This window comes from Urocitellus parryii, chromosome 3 (genome assembly GCF_045843805.1).
Source record: "Urocitellus parryii isolate mUroPar1 chromosome 3, mUroPar1.hap1, whole genome shotgun sequence".
Taxonomy (NCBI): domain Eukaryota; kingdom Metazoa; phylum Chordata; class Mammalia; order Rodentia; family Sciuridae; genus Urocitellus; species Urocitellus parryii.
Window position 1 is genome coordinate 57,957,818 of NC_135533.1, and position 18,634 is coordinate 57,976,451.

General features: G+C 35.6%; 1 protein-coding gene across 2 annotated transcripts in view; it reads left to right on the plus strand.

Moving 5' to 3' along the window:
- Reln (reelin) overlaps window positions 1-18,634 on the plus strand; it is a 452,281-nt gene that overhangs the window by 311,207 nt on the left and 122,440 nt on the right. For both annotated transcript variants that reach the window (XM_077796721.1, XM_077796720.1), the window contains exon 20: window positions 4,212-4,448. In XM_077796721.1, coding sequence (XP_077652847.1) covers window positions 4,212-4,448 — 237 coding nt within the window. The remainder of the gene's footprint in view (window positions 1-4,211; window positions 4,449-18,634) is intronic.

Consider the following 18,634-nt stretch of genomic DNA (forward strand, 5'->3'; position numbering starts at 1 on the left):
TCCCTAGCAAAGGCAGGGTGTGAGGACATAATTAAAGCCCTTTCTTTAGGCTGCTTCTGTTTTCCTTTAGCTTCTATATGTCATGACCTATTGTCAGATTCAAGTTTTGCTTAAAGGAAAGTCATCTTTCAATGTTAGCAGAGTAGTAACCACCATTAGTAATAGATTTCATACATATTTGAAAGATTCTCTCCCCTGCAAGAACATTTTTTGAGATGCTCACTGCAGTTCCTTTTAAAAGAACAAGGGAAGAGGATGAGAAATCTCAAAATTAAGGTAAAAAATTAAAACATAATTAGCAGTGCACATTGTGGTCTATAGGCACAGTCGCGTGTAAAGGACTAACATTGGCAGCCACCTGGCTGCTGGATAAACACCAGTCCCCTTTCTGGAAGAACCTTTTTTAATTATAGGAGATGAGAAGGTGGAGAATATTAGTTATTAAAATTTGCATTGGCACCATGAGAAAAGACAGAGAAGTAAGAGAGAGAGCCACTGACATATTTTGCAATTTTGTGTAGCTCTTTCCCCATATTTAAATATTTGCAAATACATGAGTACTTTTATTTTCTAGAAAATGAAGTCGCACATAATAGAGAGTAATTAATAACTATTATTAAATGACTTAAATTTTATACATCATAAAATTTTAAGAATGCACCAGCCATGTTGGGTATTTTCCCTATGTATATAAAAATGCAAGGCTGAATTTGTTTTTCTCACTCAGTAGAGATACATGAATCCTAAAAAACATTTTATAGACTCTCCATAAAAAGCATTAAAAGAAAATTAAACAAAAATTAAGGTATAATGAAAACATGAAGAAAATATCACAGTCCTAAGTTAACTTGGCCTAAAGCCCAATTTTTTTCTGACAAGGATGGACAGCTGCAAAATTCAGTAATCAATCTATATCATGAAATTTAATTAATCTTTGTTGATATGAAAAATAATTACACATTTAATGTGTTATTGCAAAGGTATGTTTAATCTTGCCTACCATTTGACAGCAACATTTTTCTTCCAAGCAGAATCGAGGTGGCTTTTCAATATTAGGTATGTGCAGAGCTTGAAAGATTATGATCACAGTAGAGATTTTTTGAAAAGGGGAGTGTGGTAGTGATAGCAGTACACTTTCATTTTCTATATATGTACCTCTGTCCGTGAGACTCTTCCTCCCACCCCCTGTCTCTTACAAATATTAATAAAAGGTGACATGGCAGAAGTGGAATTTGATATATTCTAGATACTAAATTATATTCCATATGATAAATAATACAAACCATGGAGATTCTTCATCGGAGAGTTAAATATATCTTTATGCCTTTAGTCATTTTCTGTATCTTCTTCAGTATAAATTGCTTCCTATAATTGCTGTAAGTTCCATATTGTTCTTTTATGCCACGGTTGTTTGAAAATGAAGTGTGATCCATAAATTAGATATGCTCGCTGGCTAACCACTGTTACTCCTAGACAATTTCAGATAATTTGCTTGTCTATGATTCAGCAAATAAAAGAACCCAATCTGCTTATTTATAAAATTTAAAATTTAGTAATATATCTAAATTAGTCTTTTAATTCAAACTGACTATAATGTCTTGTGAACTAATTGATACTTTTATTAATGTAAAATATTGCTGCTGAGACTAAAATTATTCTAGATTTTTCTTAATTATAGGGCTTTTTATATTCTAAAGTTATTATAAGATCAAATCATAGTTTATTTTTATATCTTGATTATCATATTTGATTTCTTCCTGGTTTTATCATGTCATCCAATTTCATAATACATATAATTATTGAACATTTTTTAAAAGAAATTCATGAGCTTCTTCCCTACCCACAAAAAGGGATATTGAGACAGAAAGTTGAACTAAGTCTCTGGGTTCTTATCTAGTCATATTCAAATCAAATGATCCTATAGCTATTTTAACCAGCCACTCTGATATGTAAGAGTAGTGAAATCAGCAAACTCCCACTCCACCCCAAGATGTGATATAGAGGGTAAGAATAAGGCTCTAGAACAAAGCTGCTTAGATTCAAATCCTGTCATTGCCACTTAGAATCTGCTTAACCTAAAAGTAATTTAAAAAATTTTTTTTAGTTGTCAATGTACCTTTATTATATATATATATATATATATATATATATATATATATATATATATATATAAACCCAATGACTCACACAATGTTAGGCGAGGACTCTACCACTGAGCAACAACCCGAGCCCCTAAAAATAAATTTTAACCTTCTCATGCCTCTGTCCCTGCATCTCTGTCAGGGATACTGGTAATAACACTTTATGCACCAAGGACTCCTGGAATCCTTATTATGTGCCAGGTACTGCACAAAGTACTAAGACATAAGAGTGGAAAACAGGCAAGAAAGTCCCTGATCCTTACTTTATGGATATCATTATATCAATTTCACACATGAAGATGCAAAGCACATGGAAATATCTCTCTGTGGTTGCAAAATCACCAATAATTAGGTTTCAGAACAAGGACTCTAACCCAAGAGTTTGATTGTAGATGAAGGGTCTTAACGTGATCACTTTAATTACTGCTGTCACATGCATATATATTTTGTTTTCCTTAAAATTTTCCTGGAAATCTATTTTCAGTTGTTATTTTTAAGCATAATATTTATTTTCCTAAGAGAGAATATTAGCTCCCTTAAAAATTATTACCAAAAAGCAAATTATAATTTTCTAATAATATGTCTAAGAAAATTAAATTATTTTCAATACTTGATGTTTTCATTGTTGAACCAGTTTAAATAAAACTTAATAACTTTATTTAGCTTCTGTATGTTTATTATGAATGAATTCATGTATCTATCTAATAAAAATATTTTTATTGTAAAATGAAAATTAATTTACCTTAGTTTTACTCTAATAAATTCCATTAGTATAAAAAATTCAGCAGATCATGGAAAGTCTTTAAAAGTCACAAATGTATTTTGCTATGTCTTTATAGTTTAAGAAGTGCTTTAAAATTTATATTTCTGGGGCCAGGATTGTGGCTCAGTGGTAGAGTGCTTGCCTAGCATGCAAGAGGAACTGGGTTTGATCTCCGGAACTACATAAAAATAAATAAATAAAATAAAGGTATTGTGTCCATCTACAACTAAAAAAAATTTTAATTTAGATTTCTGTATTTGCATATTGATTATCCATTATTAAAACATGCATTTGCTCATGCACCAAAACGTCCTTCCAGGTTTTGTGTTTTTTTCAGTTTTTGTATAACCAACAGAGATAGTCATGTTCTTCTGCCCTATATATCCATGTACAAATTATGTAAAGGAAAAAATGGATATTGTTTTTAATTAGTTTTAATATGTAAGAAATTACATATTAAAACTAATTAAAAACAATATGTTCTTATACATATTATTTGGCATGGTTTTTTTATACAACAAAGATATGAAAATCAACCTAATTTCTCCATAAATTCTGCTTTGGACATTGAAGTTTTTAAAGTTTATTTCTGAGTTATCTCAACTTGTCTCAGGAAGTTTTTCTTTTTGCTAAGCAGCAGGGAGGAGAGTGGAGGGCGATTGCAGTCCCTTCAGTATGCATTTACTGCAAAGCACCTCTCCTGGTGTTTAATTGTACATTGATGGAGACAAATGTTCCATTTGCTGTTTGTTTCACATCTCACCTGTGTGTGGATGTGAGCAGCATGGTACGGTGATTTATGGAGCTTTCAAGCAGATGTCATTGCAGTGGCAATTAATGTATGGTTCCTGCTGCTGTGTACAATAATTGCTCCTGGAAATTAGATATTATTCTTAATTTTCTTCCCCATTTGTCAGATACAAGTTTGTTGTCATAGCTGCCATGACACAGCAAGTGACCTATACGCACTTTGCTAAACTCTGGGGAATGAGGAAGTGCCATGGTTCTAGCCCCAAACTGTAAATATGTAATGAGCTGCCATGAGATCTTTCACCAAACTCCCATGAATCCTGCCACTTTGACTACTGTGTTGTATTGAGTTCACCATTTTGAGAACAAATGAATGAGCATGGTCACATATTTGGATGGGTTTAGAAAACATTGTTAGAGTCAGAGAAGAAATTGGACATCTCAAAAGAATATTTGTGATAGAACTGTTCTTAAGACTACACTTCAAGGGGATAAAACTGTCCTGCTGTATATTAAGACAACAAAGTAATTTGAATTTTTAACTTTTTTTTCTTTAGAATAATCTCTGTAGAATTACCAGATGATGCAAGACAATTTGGAATTCAGTTCAGATGGTGGCAACCATATCATTCTTCCCAGGGGGAAGACGTGTGGGCTATTGATGAAATTATCATGACGTCTGTTCTATTCAACAGCATTAGTCTTGATTTTACCAATCTTGTGGAGGTCACTCAATCTCTAGGATTCTACCTTGGAAATGTTCAGCCATACTGTGGCCATGACTGGACTCTTTGGTAAGGATTTCATCATTTTCATTGTATAATTTACAATAAGTATTGGAACATAAAGAATGATCTTCCAGTTCATTTAGCATTTAGTCATTTGTTAACAAATACTTACTGAACCACTTAACAAGTGAATATTATGCCTGCAAATAAGATGTCTTCAGAGGAGGACTGAAAACAAAATAGAAAGATTTAAATAAATATGAAATTTCATCTTCCTTAATCTCAAATTTTTGTTTTCCACAATTACATATAAAACCCTCATCAATAAGTGCTGCTAATGAGCCAGACATGGTGGCACAGCCTATAATCCCAACAGCTCAGGAGGCTAAGACAGGAGAACCCATAAATTCAAGGCCAGCTTCAACAACTTAGCAAAACCTTGTTTCAAAATTAAAAAAAAGGCTGGGGATGTGGTTCAGTGGTTAAGTTCTCCTGGGTTCAATCCCTGGTAGCAAAAAAAAAAAAGTACTACTAATAAAAGCGACTACCATATTCTTCCTTCATGTAGGTCCATGATGATCAGAGTGAAATCACTCTGGTGACTATTTAGCAAACTTTCTCATAAATAGTTCTGTTTTCGTGCTGTTTTATACAAACTCCAAGAAGTTTTTTTTTTTTTCAGCCCTGATTTAGTAACTGAGATGTCTTTTTTTAATCAAGAAATATTGAACTAGTGACTCATATAGTTAATGCCAATGGGGTTTCAAGATTGTGAAATATCCTAATTAAGATAACACCCTTTATTTTTAAATCCCCCCTATGCTCACATTGAAATTTGATTATACAGCAAATAGTAAATAAATACTTTCAGTTGTGATTAGTATTTCATTAACATCAGCCAGATGATACAGCAGTGATTAACTGGGATAGGAGCTGACTACATGACATAGGGAACTCCCAACATGCCTTGCAGAGAAGACAACCTTTGGATAGTTCAGACAGTGGAATGATACATTCTACATATTGGACAGTGAAAAACAAGGAAGTTCTAGGCATGTGGGGATCTGGAGGAAAAGAATTTCAACTATGAGGAAATGTGATACAAAGACCGAAAAACAAGAATGACCGTGGCCTATTCAAGAACCAGGAAAGAGGCCCGTGGTACTCGGAACCCATTTAGTGAGAGAACACATGTCCAGGAGGGAGACCACAAGATGTTCAGAGGCCATTTCATGTGGGCTCAGAGATCCTGGATTAAAACTCAGGTCTGCATGATTCTGAAGTCCACAACCTTCACCACTATGCATACTACCCTGCTCTAGTTTCCTTTAGAACTATAGACCTGATTGGGGAATAATTTTCTTAGAGATTTTTCTTTTCTATTGAGTCAATTTAATTCCTTCAGATGAATCATGCTGAAAGCTATTCACCACCATTGTCTCTGGAGAGTATATCATAAATGACCCATCAGTGACCTTATCATAATTAGAGGTAAATTTTACACACCATTGCACAGAAAATTACCTTTGATGGGAATTGTGCATGTACAGTCACATTTCACACACAGCAGGCTAAAATTCTAGCATCAAAATGACAGCTAATGGGATGGAACTACAGCCGGTCACTTTGCTGCAAGCATGTCAGGCTAGATAGAATGAAATTTCTATTCAATGTAGGAAAGGTTATCTTTTATGTTTTCAATTTGATAGCATCAGATGCTTATTTCTATAGAGGCTCTTCCTTCATCCTCTTGCCTCAGTGGAAATTAAGGGGTGAAACAGATAGAAGATATAAATATATAAGCCCAAAATGCAATTCATTAGAATTTTATGCTTGTAAAAATTTTAATTGACCTGAATTAACAGTAATTCCAATTGGTCACATACCATAAAACATATCCCATAAGTTTGTGTATTAGGGCTTTTTTTTCTACCACTTTTAATACAACAAAGAGTCCTATCATGAATGCAAGTCCTGTATCATGTTTATTTTCATAAATAGTTAACATCTGCTCAAATAAACTCCAAAGTTGCTGAGCATTTTAATTTAACACTTGGGTTGAATGCATGATAACAGCAGTTTAATTTCTGTGCTTTGATCAAAACCCTAAGAACAATATCCTTTCACACAAGTCTGATGAATATTCTTAACCCACCACTGCTTTAATTGATGGAGATACATTTAGTTTGTGAAAGTACAATCACAGTAATTATAGAAAACCATGAGAAAATATAAATAATTATGCAATCCCCATGGGCACCTTGAGCAGCACCATAGGAATTTTATTAACAACAACATGTGAGCAATCAGGTTTGACTTTCTGATCTTCTCTGAAACAAAAAGGAGTTGTCTTGATCGTGGAACAACAGAGGGGAGACTCTAGCAGTGATAATGAGACTAGAAAAACACAGTAACCGTTTTAATAAGGACATGAAACATGCTTGCTGTTCATTTAAATGAAACAACATGGACGATCTCAAACTGTTCCCATTTTCCTAGCCAGTGAGTTAGAATAAAACCCCCTGTAATGACACTGCTTTCTTTCTGTTGCTGTTGAGGAATGAATTGTCCAAAATTCAATGTGAAGTCACTTTGGTAACATTTTTCAGAAACACTTGTCCTATACTGAAATTCAAGTGATGATACTGACCAACTATTTATTCTTGCCTCCTCATCTTAAAAAATCAGTTTTTTAATATAAAATCTTTGAAGCATGTTATTTTATTAAGTAAAAAAATCTTTAAACATATTTGAATACATGGCTTCTGCCCTCCAGTGACCTTGTTTCTCTCGAGGGACATGTAGACATGGTCTACACCGAATGGCTGGTATTAAATTAATTATTGTTGGCTCTTCCCAGCTGTGAGTTCATTTGGTTCTCATTTTCTAACTCATGACTTTCCATGAGCTTGGATTGTTGTTACTGAGAGCATTCTCCAGGGAATACTTGGACAATTGCTTTTTCATTAGAAGAACTGCTGTCAATATGTTGTAAATCACTTTACAGCTTGTCATCCTAGAGCACATTGTTTTTAAGTAAAGAAATGAGTTGCTTTTAATTCTTAGTAGTGGGTTCCTTTCTTCCATACACGGTATCTGAAGTCAGAACTTCTGCTTGCTTCCGGATTTAAAAATAATTTTAAAACCTATTACATATATTTGAAGATCCCAGAGGGAAATACTTTTGATTGAGGTTTGTTCAAGATTGTTAGTGCTCATTCTAAAGGACATTAGTGTTTCTCCTTCCTATCTAATAAACTAGCCAGATATAACAAGTGGAAAGGACATTGCTGTCATGTACAGCTTTGGTTTTAAATGTATGCATATTGAGGTGACAGTTGTTGTATTGGAATTGGCAGTTGTTTTTAGTGGTTGTGGTATGGTATAAGCTTGGGCTTTGAGGCCATAGGTTTGAGTTGAAATTCAGGCAATTCAAATGAAAAGCTTGGATAATCAAAGCAGGGAAGTTTTAACTAAATTCTCAAATTTTAACCATTTTGAGAAGTGTATCTTGATCAACCTATTTTAAGAAGATTGCATTAAAGCAACTCTTATCAAAATAGGAAATACCTGAGCCAGGCAAGGTGGTGCACACCTATAATCCCAGTTGCTCCGGAGGCTGAGACAGGAGGATTGCAAGTTCAAAGCCAGCCTCAGCAACAGCAAGGCACTAAGCAACTCAGTGAGACCCTGTCTCTAAAGAAAATACAAAATAGGGCTGGGAATGTGGCTCAGTGGCCAAGTGCCCCTGAGTTTAATTCCTGGTATGCACCCACATACACACACACAAAAAAAATAGGAAATACCTAAACCTTATTAGTAAATAACGTACAATAGACATGCCTGACTTTCAGTTCCTGCTCTCTCAAGTTGTGCCTTCCATTTCATCATGACCTGGTGGCATCTCTCACCCTCATTCCAACTCTAACCTCAGCCCTCTACTTGATCCTCTCCATTGCCAGCCCCTAAAAATGGGCTCGGGATGGAGCATAGAGAGAGAAACACCATCACACACACTTTTTCTGTGGCTTCTAGAGATGACATTTTAATGGCTTCATTTTGAAGTTACCAAACATGTCCCAATGTCAAAGCAGTAACATCAGAAATTGAGTGAAATGTATTTAGCTTCTCTGAACTTGAGTTTGCCATCTGTAAAATGAGGGCAATAGTTTCTGTTCCCAAGATTGTTATAAAGTTTAGGTAAGGTCACGGATAGAAAGTGCCTACCATCTATCTGCCTTTTCCACTCCCTTCTCTGGTTGAAGGGAAAAAACTGGTATCTGTAGTTTCGCATATGTGGGTCTGCATTATGAGAAACTTTCTTGAATTTTAAAGGCTAGTAAACAACATTTAGCCTGAATAATGCAAAAGACCATGCCTCTAAAATCTAAAGAATTCAAATAGAAATGTTAAGTAAGCTTTTTCTTGTATAAAATAGATTTGGTTGGTGCAAAAGAAAGATCATAGTGCCTATACTTATTTTTGTCAGCATTTTCCTATTTAAATACCAATCATCACCTCGGTATAAGTGGATTATATTCCAGTAACACTGAATATGTTTTTATAGATAAGATTTTGTGAATGGTGGGTGGTTATGTTACAATGAAATCCCACACAAAAAAAAGTGTCCTAAAAGTGTATTTGTCTTATAATATAACTTAAACATAGTTTATTTGCAATACAAAAGTGCAAAAAAGTACTGTGACCCTATTAACAATTAAAGTAAAAATTAAGATTAGAAGAGCTACAGTTTTGCTTATTGTTAGTGGTGCTTGAAGAAAAGCAGATTTAATTAAAAGAAGATTTAGTAAAAGATGAAACTTGCAGGAACATGAAAAGAAACTCCTGAGAACTTCATGGACACTAAAGCTGCTCATTTTTTAAGTCTAAGGTTTTTATTTATTGCTAATTAAAGCTTTCTCTTTTTTTCTTTATACAAGTAAATCACTAGCACTAGTCCTGTTAGATTCACATTTTAGAAAGAAAGATTTTCTAAAGTAAGTAATGAGAGAGAAAATAAAAGCAATGTGTAAGAAGTGAAATTCACTGTGAATGACAAAAGATGTGAGGGGGAAACAAGTAGCACTGGGTGGTGTGTGATGAAGGGATGGGATGCTTTTTGAAGCCTAGCTTTTCACACCAGCTAGAGGTGGTATGTTCAGCCCTGGAAATGTAGGAAACCGGAGAGAGAAGACGAAGAGAACAGCTTCAGGATGGGTAGCCCAAGTCAGAGAGAACTGACAAATTCTGTGTGTTCCTGACATTTAAAAAGTATTTGTTCTTGGCCGGGCGCAGTCGTGCATGCCTGTAATTCCAACAGCTTGGGAGGCTGAGACAGGAGGATCTCAAGTTCAAAGCCAGCCTAAGCAAAAGCAAGGCACTAAGCAAGTCAGTGAAACCCTGTCTCTAAATAAAATACAAAATAAATCTGGGGATGTGGCTCAGTGGTGGAGTGGTCCTGAGTTCAATCCTTGGTACCAAAAAACAAGAAAGTATGTGTTCTTATGTCATTGGGGTATCTATGATATGGACAAGGTAAAAATTGTTTGTATATTTTATGAGAAGCAATGGTTTCCCAGGCAAAAACCTCCAATGAAAAAGGATGCTAAGTGCCTATTTATCTCAGAATATAAATTAAATACAATTCATTTGCCATGAGCTAGAAAATTGTACGATAGCTCTGTTAATGTTGGGAAAAAATCAATAATTTTGTGTTATATAATAATTATATAATCCTATAGCAGAATTGAAGGATGGGTGAAATTTTAATCTATATTCGAGAGGCTATTAATTTGTTGTTAAGATACTTCCAGGTTTTAAGGACCATCAGGAAACAATGATGTACAGTGATGAACAACCCAACAAGATTCCAGACTGACCTGGTGATCCCCTAGTAGTGTCCCTACTGATGCATCAGACTTCAGGTGCATCTGTAGGGACACTCAGATCTGCACTGGGATCTGTCACACATTTAACAAGCACTGGGCCACATATTTTTTATTTAATTTGATTTTTTTTTCAGTACTAGAGATTGAACCCAGGAATGCTCTACCACTGAGCCACATCCCTAACCCTTTATATTTTTTTTTATTTCAAGACAGGGTCTCACTAAGTTGCTGAGGCTGGCCTCAAACTTTTGATATTCTTGGTGGGATTACAGACCACACTCAGCTGGACTACACATTTTTAAATGATATATGCCTCTTCTTCTAAATATTGGTTAATTTTTTAAAATAAGGATATATGAACCAGAGTCTTTACTACATGCAGATCTTTATTCCTTTCTCTTTTTTGTTTTTTAATATTTTTAGTTGTCATGGGCCTTTATTTATTTATTCATTTATATGCAGTCCTGAGAATCGATCCCAGTGCCTCACATATGCTAGGCAAGCACTCTATCACTGAACCACAACTCCAGCCCCAGATCTTTATTCCTTTCTACTAGTCTATGAAATTTGTCAAAGAAGTTTCTTGATGCTAATATAAAGATTGTGTTGTTGGTAAACTTGGACAAAGGAAATCTCCAATTAGTGCCTTGCTGAAACTGGAGATGTCCTTGATTACTCAGGTTAAGAGGAAAACTATTAAACAACCCTTTGTAAAATAAATTGACATAGAATAAAAATAATAGCCAAGTAGAATTTCTACAGGATTTTTCTTTTATTAAAAATCAATCTATAACTTATATAGAAATTTCCTATATTTAAGGTTTTGTTTTTGTTTTTAACAACTTGGATTATTTTCACAATGACTCTTAAAAAGAGCATCAAAACAGCTAAAATTGTTCTGCTGAAGGAAGTCAGTTGGGAGGAGGCAGCTCCCAAGAGCCACCTCAACTGCTGCTTCCTAGTGGACTACTGACTGGTCTAGGAAGTTTAACTGCTAGAGAAGGTAAATATGTTGAGTGACACACTGCAGTCACTTCCTATTATTCTCAACAGCTGTGAAGAGTATTCTCAGTAGCTGAGGCTTTCCATGCCTCTATAAAATTGCTATTGAGTTTAACCCTAAATAGATTTATAAGTGATTTATTTCTGAAATAGAGCCTATGTTTTAGGCTTTTTCACCATAAGGATCTCATTACAGGAAATTTTTCATTTATTGATAGAATAATGTATACATTCAATTGTTCATCGACGGCTTTACAGGCACTATTTGTACTGAAAGGGTAGCAGTCAGTATAGGCAGTATAGGACATGAAGATAGAGAAGCCCTTTGCTTATGGAGCTTTCATATTCTGGAGGAAAATAGCAACAGTAAACAAGTCTTTGAGACAGGGTTTTGCTAAGTTGCTGAGGTTGGCTTTGAACTTGGGATCCTCCTGTCTCCCAAACCACTGGGATTACAGGTATGCACCACTGTGACCAGAAACAAGTTTTCATTCTTAATAATATTCTTGATTATTATGATGCTGTGAGGGTAACCAAGTTAGTTTTAGGTGGCAGAAGTGGAGAGGGGGCTATTTTAGGTGAGAGGGTCAGGGAAGCCCTCTAGGATACTAGAGTTCAGAATGATGATTGACAATGCTATGGAAGAAGAGCAAGTGGGTGGAGGGAACTTCGAGGACAAAGGGCCTGAGGAGGCAGGAGAAGCAGAGCAGTGATGTGACCTTATGTTTTTAAATAGTGATCATTGCTTTGTGGAGAATAGATGGCAGAGGGTTATAGGAGAGCAGTAGAAGGAGCTTAGCGAGGAAGTCAGTAGCACCATCTGCACATGCTGTCATGGTGCTTGTAGTCGGAAGATGGCCATGGGGAAGTGGACCCCTTGATCTGTTTTGGAGGACATGATGATGATCAGGACCAGCCTAAGAAAACGATATAATGACTGTGTTCAAAGACTCATGTCCTGTTGATGTCCACTGGGTTGATTTTTGAATCTTTAATTTCTCAAAGTTAATTTCCCTCAAAACCTTCCTTTTGGACTAAGTAACTAAGTAGGTTTCAGAAGTAAGTTAACAAACCACTAAACAAAACAATAGAAAAAAAATAAATCTACATTTGATGGATGGGATCTGAGGTTATGTCTGTTGAAACAGGAATTCAGTAGGCTGAGGCTATTATTTTCTATGGAAAGTGGTTCACAAAAATCGTCTTGGTCATCCCTGGGTCACCTGGCTGTCTCAGCCTCTACAGCCTCCCCATCTGCCTCACTGCCTTTCACCAAATCAACCCACTCATGTTCTTCTTTCTTGCTGCTTCAGCAAGCCAAATTCTTTTTTTCCCCCAGCACCTTTGCACTAGCTATGTCTCTGCCTGGGAAGCTCTTCCAATACTCGGTTTGGGCACAATGCTGGAGCTCCAAGCTTTCCAGGAGTCTGGAAAAAGTTCAAGAGCTAGGAAAATGTGTATTGTCTCCAAAATAGGATAAGAAAATTACAAAAAAAAAATGAGTTAATGAATTTTAATTTAATGTCTACAAAACACAACATTATGCCAATTTCATTAATTACTAAACTTATTATTCATAAAATTTCACAATCTTGGAAATAATTTTCTGTTCAGATTCCTGAGTGCGCTGAGAAATCACAGCCATATGTATATTAAAGGCATTACCTGTAGCCAAATGAAATTTAAATACAAAATTGAAAAATCCATTTGAAGATTTTTGCAACTAAGAATATTTATACTTCATAGTGGGACACAGGTGCATTTTAGTATATTTGCTGTGATGTGGGATGGAGTTTCCAAAATTAAAAGTATCAAGGTCTTTAAAAAATTCTTAAAATGGCTCTGCTTAAGTATTCTCTAAATAATGCACATGGCTATCCACAGCTAGAAGGGGAAAAAGGAGATTTCAATGCAGCCTCATGTATTTTTCTCTCCCTAATTCTTCCCTCCATGCTAAATCTTTTCAGCCAGGGCTGTCAGGCCTGACTACATGGACCAGTACTTCCTTTCCTTTCTGAAAGGAAGTGAATAGCAAGGTAGAGAAATAGAAAGGACCCCAGAGGAAGTTCAAAGGGTACATCCTAAGAATAGAGGATTAAGTGTGGATCAGGCAAGGCACTTCTATCCAAGTAACTCTGTAGAGGATATGATACAATGTGAGAAAAACAGGAATCCAAGGGTTCTGGATAGTCAAGAGACAGCAGATGCTTTGAAGGCAGGGAAAGACATAGGACAAGCTAGAAACAGCTAAAGTTCATTGATTGCCTTCACCCCCACATAAATATCAGGAAGTACTGTAGATGAAAATAGACCCTGATACCTTGTCTGCGCGCGCGCACACACACACACACACACACACACACACACACACACACCTGCCTGATAAAGAGACCAGCAGGTACCACTAGAGTTGTGAGAAGATTTTTTTCTCCCCTCTCTGGTTCGTAGGTTTTCCCCCAATTTCTACCTGACAGCTTGTCCTTTCTGTCCTTCCTTCTTGTCTTCTCCCTCCCCTCTCTGGGGGCACATCTTGAACTGTGCTTTGTAACTACTCCTCCTCTACCTGTCACTCAGCAGAGGGTTGTCTGTCTCTCCCACAATTTACTCCAGTTGCTAAACATTTCATTCAAAAAAGGCCAAATGAAGACTTATCAATTGAAACTTAGCAATCTTCAAAACCGGTATCTCACCAACAAATTTCTACAAATGTTAAAACTAGATTTAAAAAAATTACTGGAATTAGCTTATGGCATCTAGATGAATTGGTCTGAGTTAATAGGTAGCCTGGGTAAGTGACTGGACTACGAATGGAACTCTGGACTCCTAAACAAGAGTAGAGGACCCTTTCCCTGTGGTGTCTGTGTCCTATTTACCCACCCATCCTACAGTAGTACCCTGTAGATGCTCATAACCTGGGTAGATAGTGTCATGTTCCTTTGTGGTGATGGCCTTTGTGTACAGATAGCCGCACCTCTTAGGGGACTCCGTCCCTCCACTTTTATTTCCCACACAAAATGTTGTCTAATCCTTTTGGGGATATTTTCTACTGAATGCTCAATTTCAATCTGATCTTTGTTTGCAATGAGATAGCTTTCTGTAAAAGCTGAATTATTAACAGCCAAAGAACCTGACTTATACTTTTTGTTAGCCTAAAAGTTTATCTAGCATAAACTATCTAATCCTGATTTAAAGAGCTATATTTGAATTTCTAAACTGAGAGAATAAGGATGAAAGTTAAGTTGAAAAATATAAACTTACTTTATATAGGAAGGATAAAGATAAGCAAAACAAAGCAGGTGCTAGGAACAAAAGTATATATAAAAAAATAGCCTAAAACAGATGCTCAAAAGCACATAGAGTACAAAATATCTTTGATTGCCAACCTAACTCTGAAATCTTAACTCGATAAATAAGGATGGATCTGGTCACTTAAAAATCCATAAAAACTTTTTTAAGTGAAGTATTAAGTAACTGCATGACAAAATGCATTATGTAGAGGAATTAAAATTTTTTGAGACTGTAGATTGAATAAAGTACGTTAAAAAATGTTTACATAAGATAAATGTGATATCTGGAAATTTCTTAGTTAGATAATAAGTACCATTGAGAAACTGGCTGAGAGAATGTAGTCAAGAAACCGAGAGGAATACTACTAAATAGTTCATCAAAGTCAACATGTTTTACTTTTTTTCTCCTTCTGACATTGGAATGATGCACCAGGAAGCAGGAAATGCCATACCATTTTTGGAACCTGTGTGGGTTTCTGGAAGAAACCATGCTAGAGGAAAGTGTGTTGAGAGCAGAGTGAGGAAGAGCTTAGCCCCTCAGCCCGGTCCTCACTAAATCCTTCTAACTGAAGCTGAGGTTGTCAACTAGAACAGAGGTGGGTGCCATCGGGGGAGAAGTTGACAGAAGTGAAGACAGTCAGGGGCCTCCACATATTGCCCACCATAGAGCAAGGACCAGAATGCAAAACTGTTAGAATTATGAAGGGGAAATTACAGTCTCCATAATTCAGAGTGTGATTTTAATATTTTGCTTTAGTCTTCTGTGGATCAAGATTGCAAACAAAAAATAAGTGAAGACCTATACAAACAAAAGGAGGTAATTAACAAATTTAATTTATTTTTTGAAAGTTTACATATAAAAAATACGTATTTCTTTCAAATGTTATTTGCACTAATAAAACATCATCATAAGAATTCCGCTGCTTAAAAATTCTAAACTTGTATTTGGGGAAGAAAAAAATTCTCCTTAAAAACAACCTATTACAACAAATTTGGAGTGGGGGAATGATTTTAACATAACAGGCTATCCATTCTCTATATGTGAAGAACTACTGCAAAGCAATTACAAAGATTAACTCTGTTCTTTAAAATGGACAAAGTACATGAAAAATCTGCTTTCACACACATAAAAATACAAATAGTCAATAAGCACAAAGAGCCATTTAATTTTATTAATAATCAAAAATAAAAATTAAGAGACATAAAGTAGCTAAAATGAAAAATATTGTCAGTGTTCAATATTGACAAGTGGTAAGAATCGGCTCCTCAGTCATAATGTTCTTTAAATGTAATTTGGTACAATCTTTTTGGAAACAGCCCTGGCAGTGAGTGTCAACTTTAACAACATGCCTGTTAATTATCTCTTTTCATTTGTCTGGGTCTTATCTTTTGTTTGCAATCTTGATCCATAGAGGACTAAAGCAAAATATTAAAATCACACTCTAAATGATGGAGGCTTGGCTTTGACTAAGCAATTCTGATTCTAGGAATTTATCTTCAGAAATTATTAAACAAGTGCACAGAGATACATAAGATGCATATTATAGAAACATTGATTATAGCAATGACAAATGGAAACAGCTTTCTAAAATTTCCATATTTGGAGAGTGGCTTTATTTGTTAAAAATGACAATGGTGGTGGGTGGTTCTACAATCTGTACAATTAGATAAATGAGAAATTATACCCCAATGATTCAAATGTATGAATTGCCAAGATCATTGTAATATCATATGTAGCTAATTAAAAAAATAAATTAAATTTTAAAAAAATGACAATGGAAGATGGCCATGTAATCATTGAAAAAAAAAAAAGAAAAAGGCAGATACACTATGATTTCTTTTTTAATACTAGGGATTGAACTAGGGTACTTAACCACTGAGCCATATTCCCAGCCCTTTTTATTTTTTCTTTTGAGAAAGTGTCTTGCTAAATTGCTTAAGAACTCTCTAAGTTGGTGAGGCTGCTTTGAACTTGCAATCCTCCTGCCATAGCCTCCCTTGTCACTTGGATTCCGGGCATGTGCAATCCATCCCAGCCCTTAACTTTTTTACAGAATAAAAATGAGTGTATGTGTGTCTGTATGTTTATGTAAGCATAAGAAAAATTTCTAGAAGTATTTATATTAAAATGTTAAGTGATCAAATCCATATAATGGAGTTGCAAGCTCTAATTTCTTTTAAAAAAAATGCTTCTTCTACATTGTCAGATTGTTTTTTCAGTAAGTATACAATTTATAAAATCCACTAAAATATTATGGTTATTTCTAATACTGTAGAAATAGCAACTGAGTCAAAATGCTACCTTTAATCCCATGGTATCAACAGGTTTTTTTTTTCTATCAAATCTAGTGAACATACCTTTGATAATTATAAGAACATAAAAAGACAATGATATCTAAGAGCGAGATTTATTCCCATCTCCTTCTGCAGATGACTAAAACTTCTGTGTAGTATCAAAAAAAATAGCATTCTGTGACTCTTCTGTTCTCTGAAAAGAACTCTGCAGATTGGTTCTTTTCTGTGAGGTTCTTGAAAATAGCAGTTTTGCTTCGATTTCTAAGAAATGTAAATATGGATATAGTGTCCTCTGTTACAGCACATTAATAATGAGATTTCAGCCATGTTGACTGTCTGACAAAAATATTCTTAAAGAGGTGAAATCAGTTGTCAAAAATGACTCCGTCCCTGGATGATTTGGCTGTTTGACATGAATTTGCTTTTAAGGAGTTTGTGGCCCAAGTATTCTACTGCTTACTTAGTTATATGTTATCTGTCTTTCATATGAAAGTCTTTTATTTTTTCTGAAGATGGAAAAGAGACTCTGGAGAGAACGTGATTTCTTTAAGCCAAGGTCACCTCAAAACCTTATCTGTGTTCATTATGGCACTGAAGTAACTATAGTTTTGTAAAACCTGTCTTCTCCCCAGGTGAGAGACTGCACTCATTTCATTTAGCAAACATTCTTTGAGAGCCTTGCACAGGTGGGACATAGTGGAGAGAATGTCAAAATAGAAGTCAGAAGGCCTCGTTTCCCGCTTTCTAGCAACTGTGTGACTCTGGGGCCAGCAACTCCACCTCTCAGTTGTCCTTCTCTGTGACACAGTGTTACAGATTTGATGTCTCCCAAATGGCCTTGGCTCAAAGGTCAAATGAGATAATCCAACCATTGGAACATCATGGTGTCCAACACCATGTTTTCTGTGAGATACGGGCCTTGTTCTGCGTCTTTTGGGAAGGCAGAGTAATAAAATATGATTCCTCGCTGCAGGGAGGCTTCAATGTGGTCAGGAAAGCAGGTCCTCAGTAGTACCTGAAATTAAGCAGGGGAGGAGAAAGTGAAGGAACTATACCAAGAACTTAGAACTGTGGAGACTGAAGTTAGATCATGGTGTTATCCATTTGACTGGTGTCATAATAGCCTACTAGCCTTCTTGCAATTGGAATTGAGGGGAGGGGTAATATTGTCCTAGTGGAAAGAGATATCCCCATTAGCTCATGAAATCTTGCAGTTAAACACAGGAACTTTTACAAGTTATTCCTTTATTTTTAAGGCACTCTTGCAAGTTAGCATGAATAAAGCTAAGCCTCCTGATTCCCAGTGCATTCTGTCTCCAGAATTTCTTCTCAAAATGCTGATGCAGCCTGTTCTTTTCTCTTCCTATTATTGTAACAGAGAAAAAGTTCAGGTTCATTTTTGCCTTTGTAAACATAATCTTGACTTCAGTAAGCAGCAAAGAGGAGCAGTTCTGTAAATTAGAGGAAATTCTCTGCCCCCAATACCGCAACTGAGTATGAGCTTTCAGTCAGGCAGTCAGGTGAACTTGTGCTGTGAATGAACTAGAACTTAAAGCATAGACATTTGTGCCTTTCTTGTATTATTTTGTTTCTGATTAAGGCATTAAGGATACATATTGTACAGCATACAGCGCTATGGGTATGGCAGGGGTAGTGGTTAGAAATGCATCCAGAGCCAGATTATAAAACAAGAAAACACTGACCATGGCATGAACAAAAGTAAAGAGGTTTATTTTTCACTTATAACAAGCAGCCCTAGGATAGACAGCCCAGGACTGGT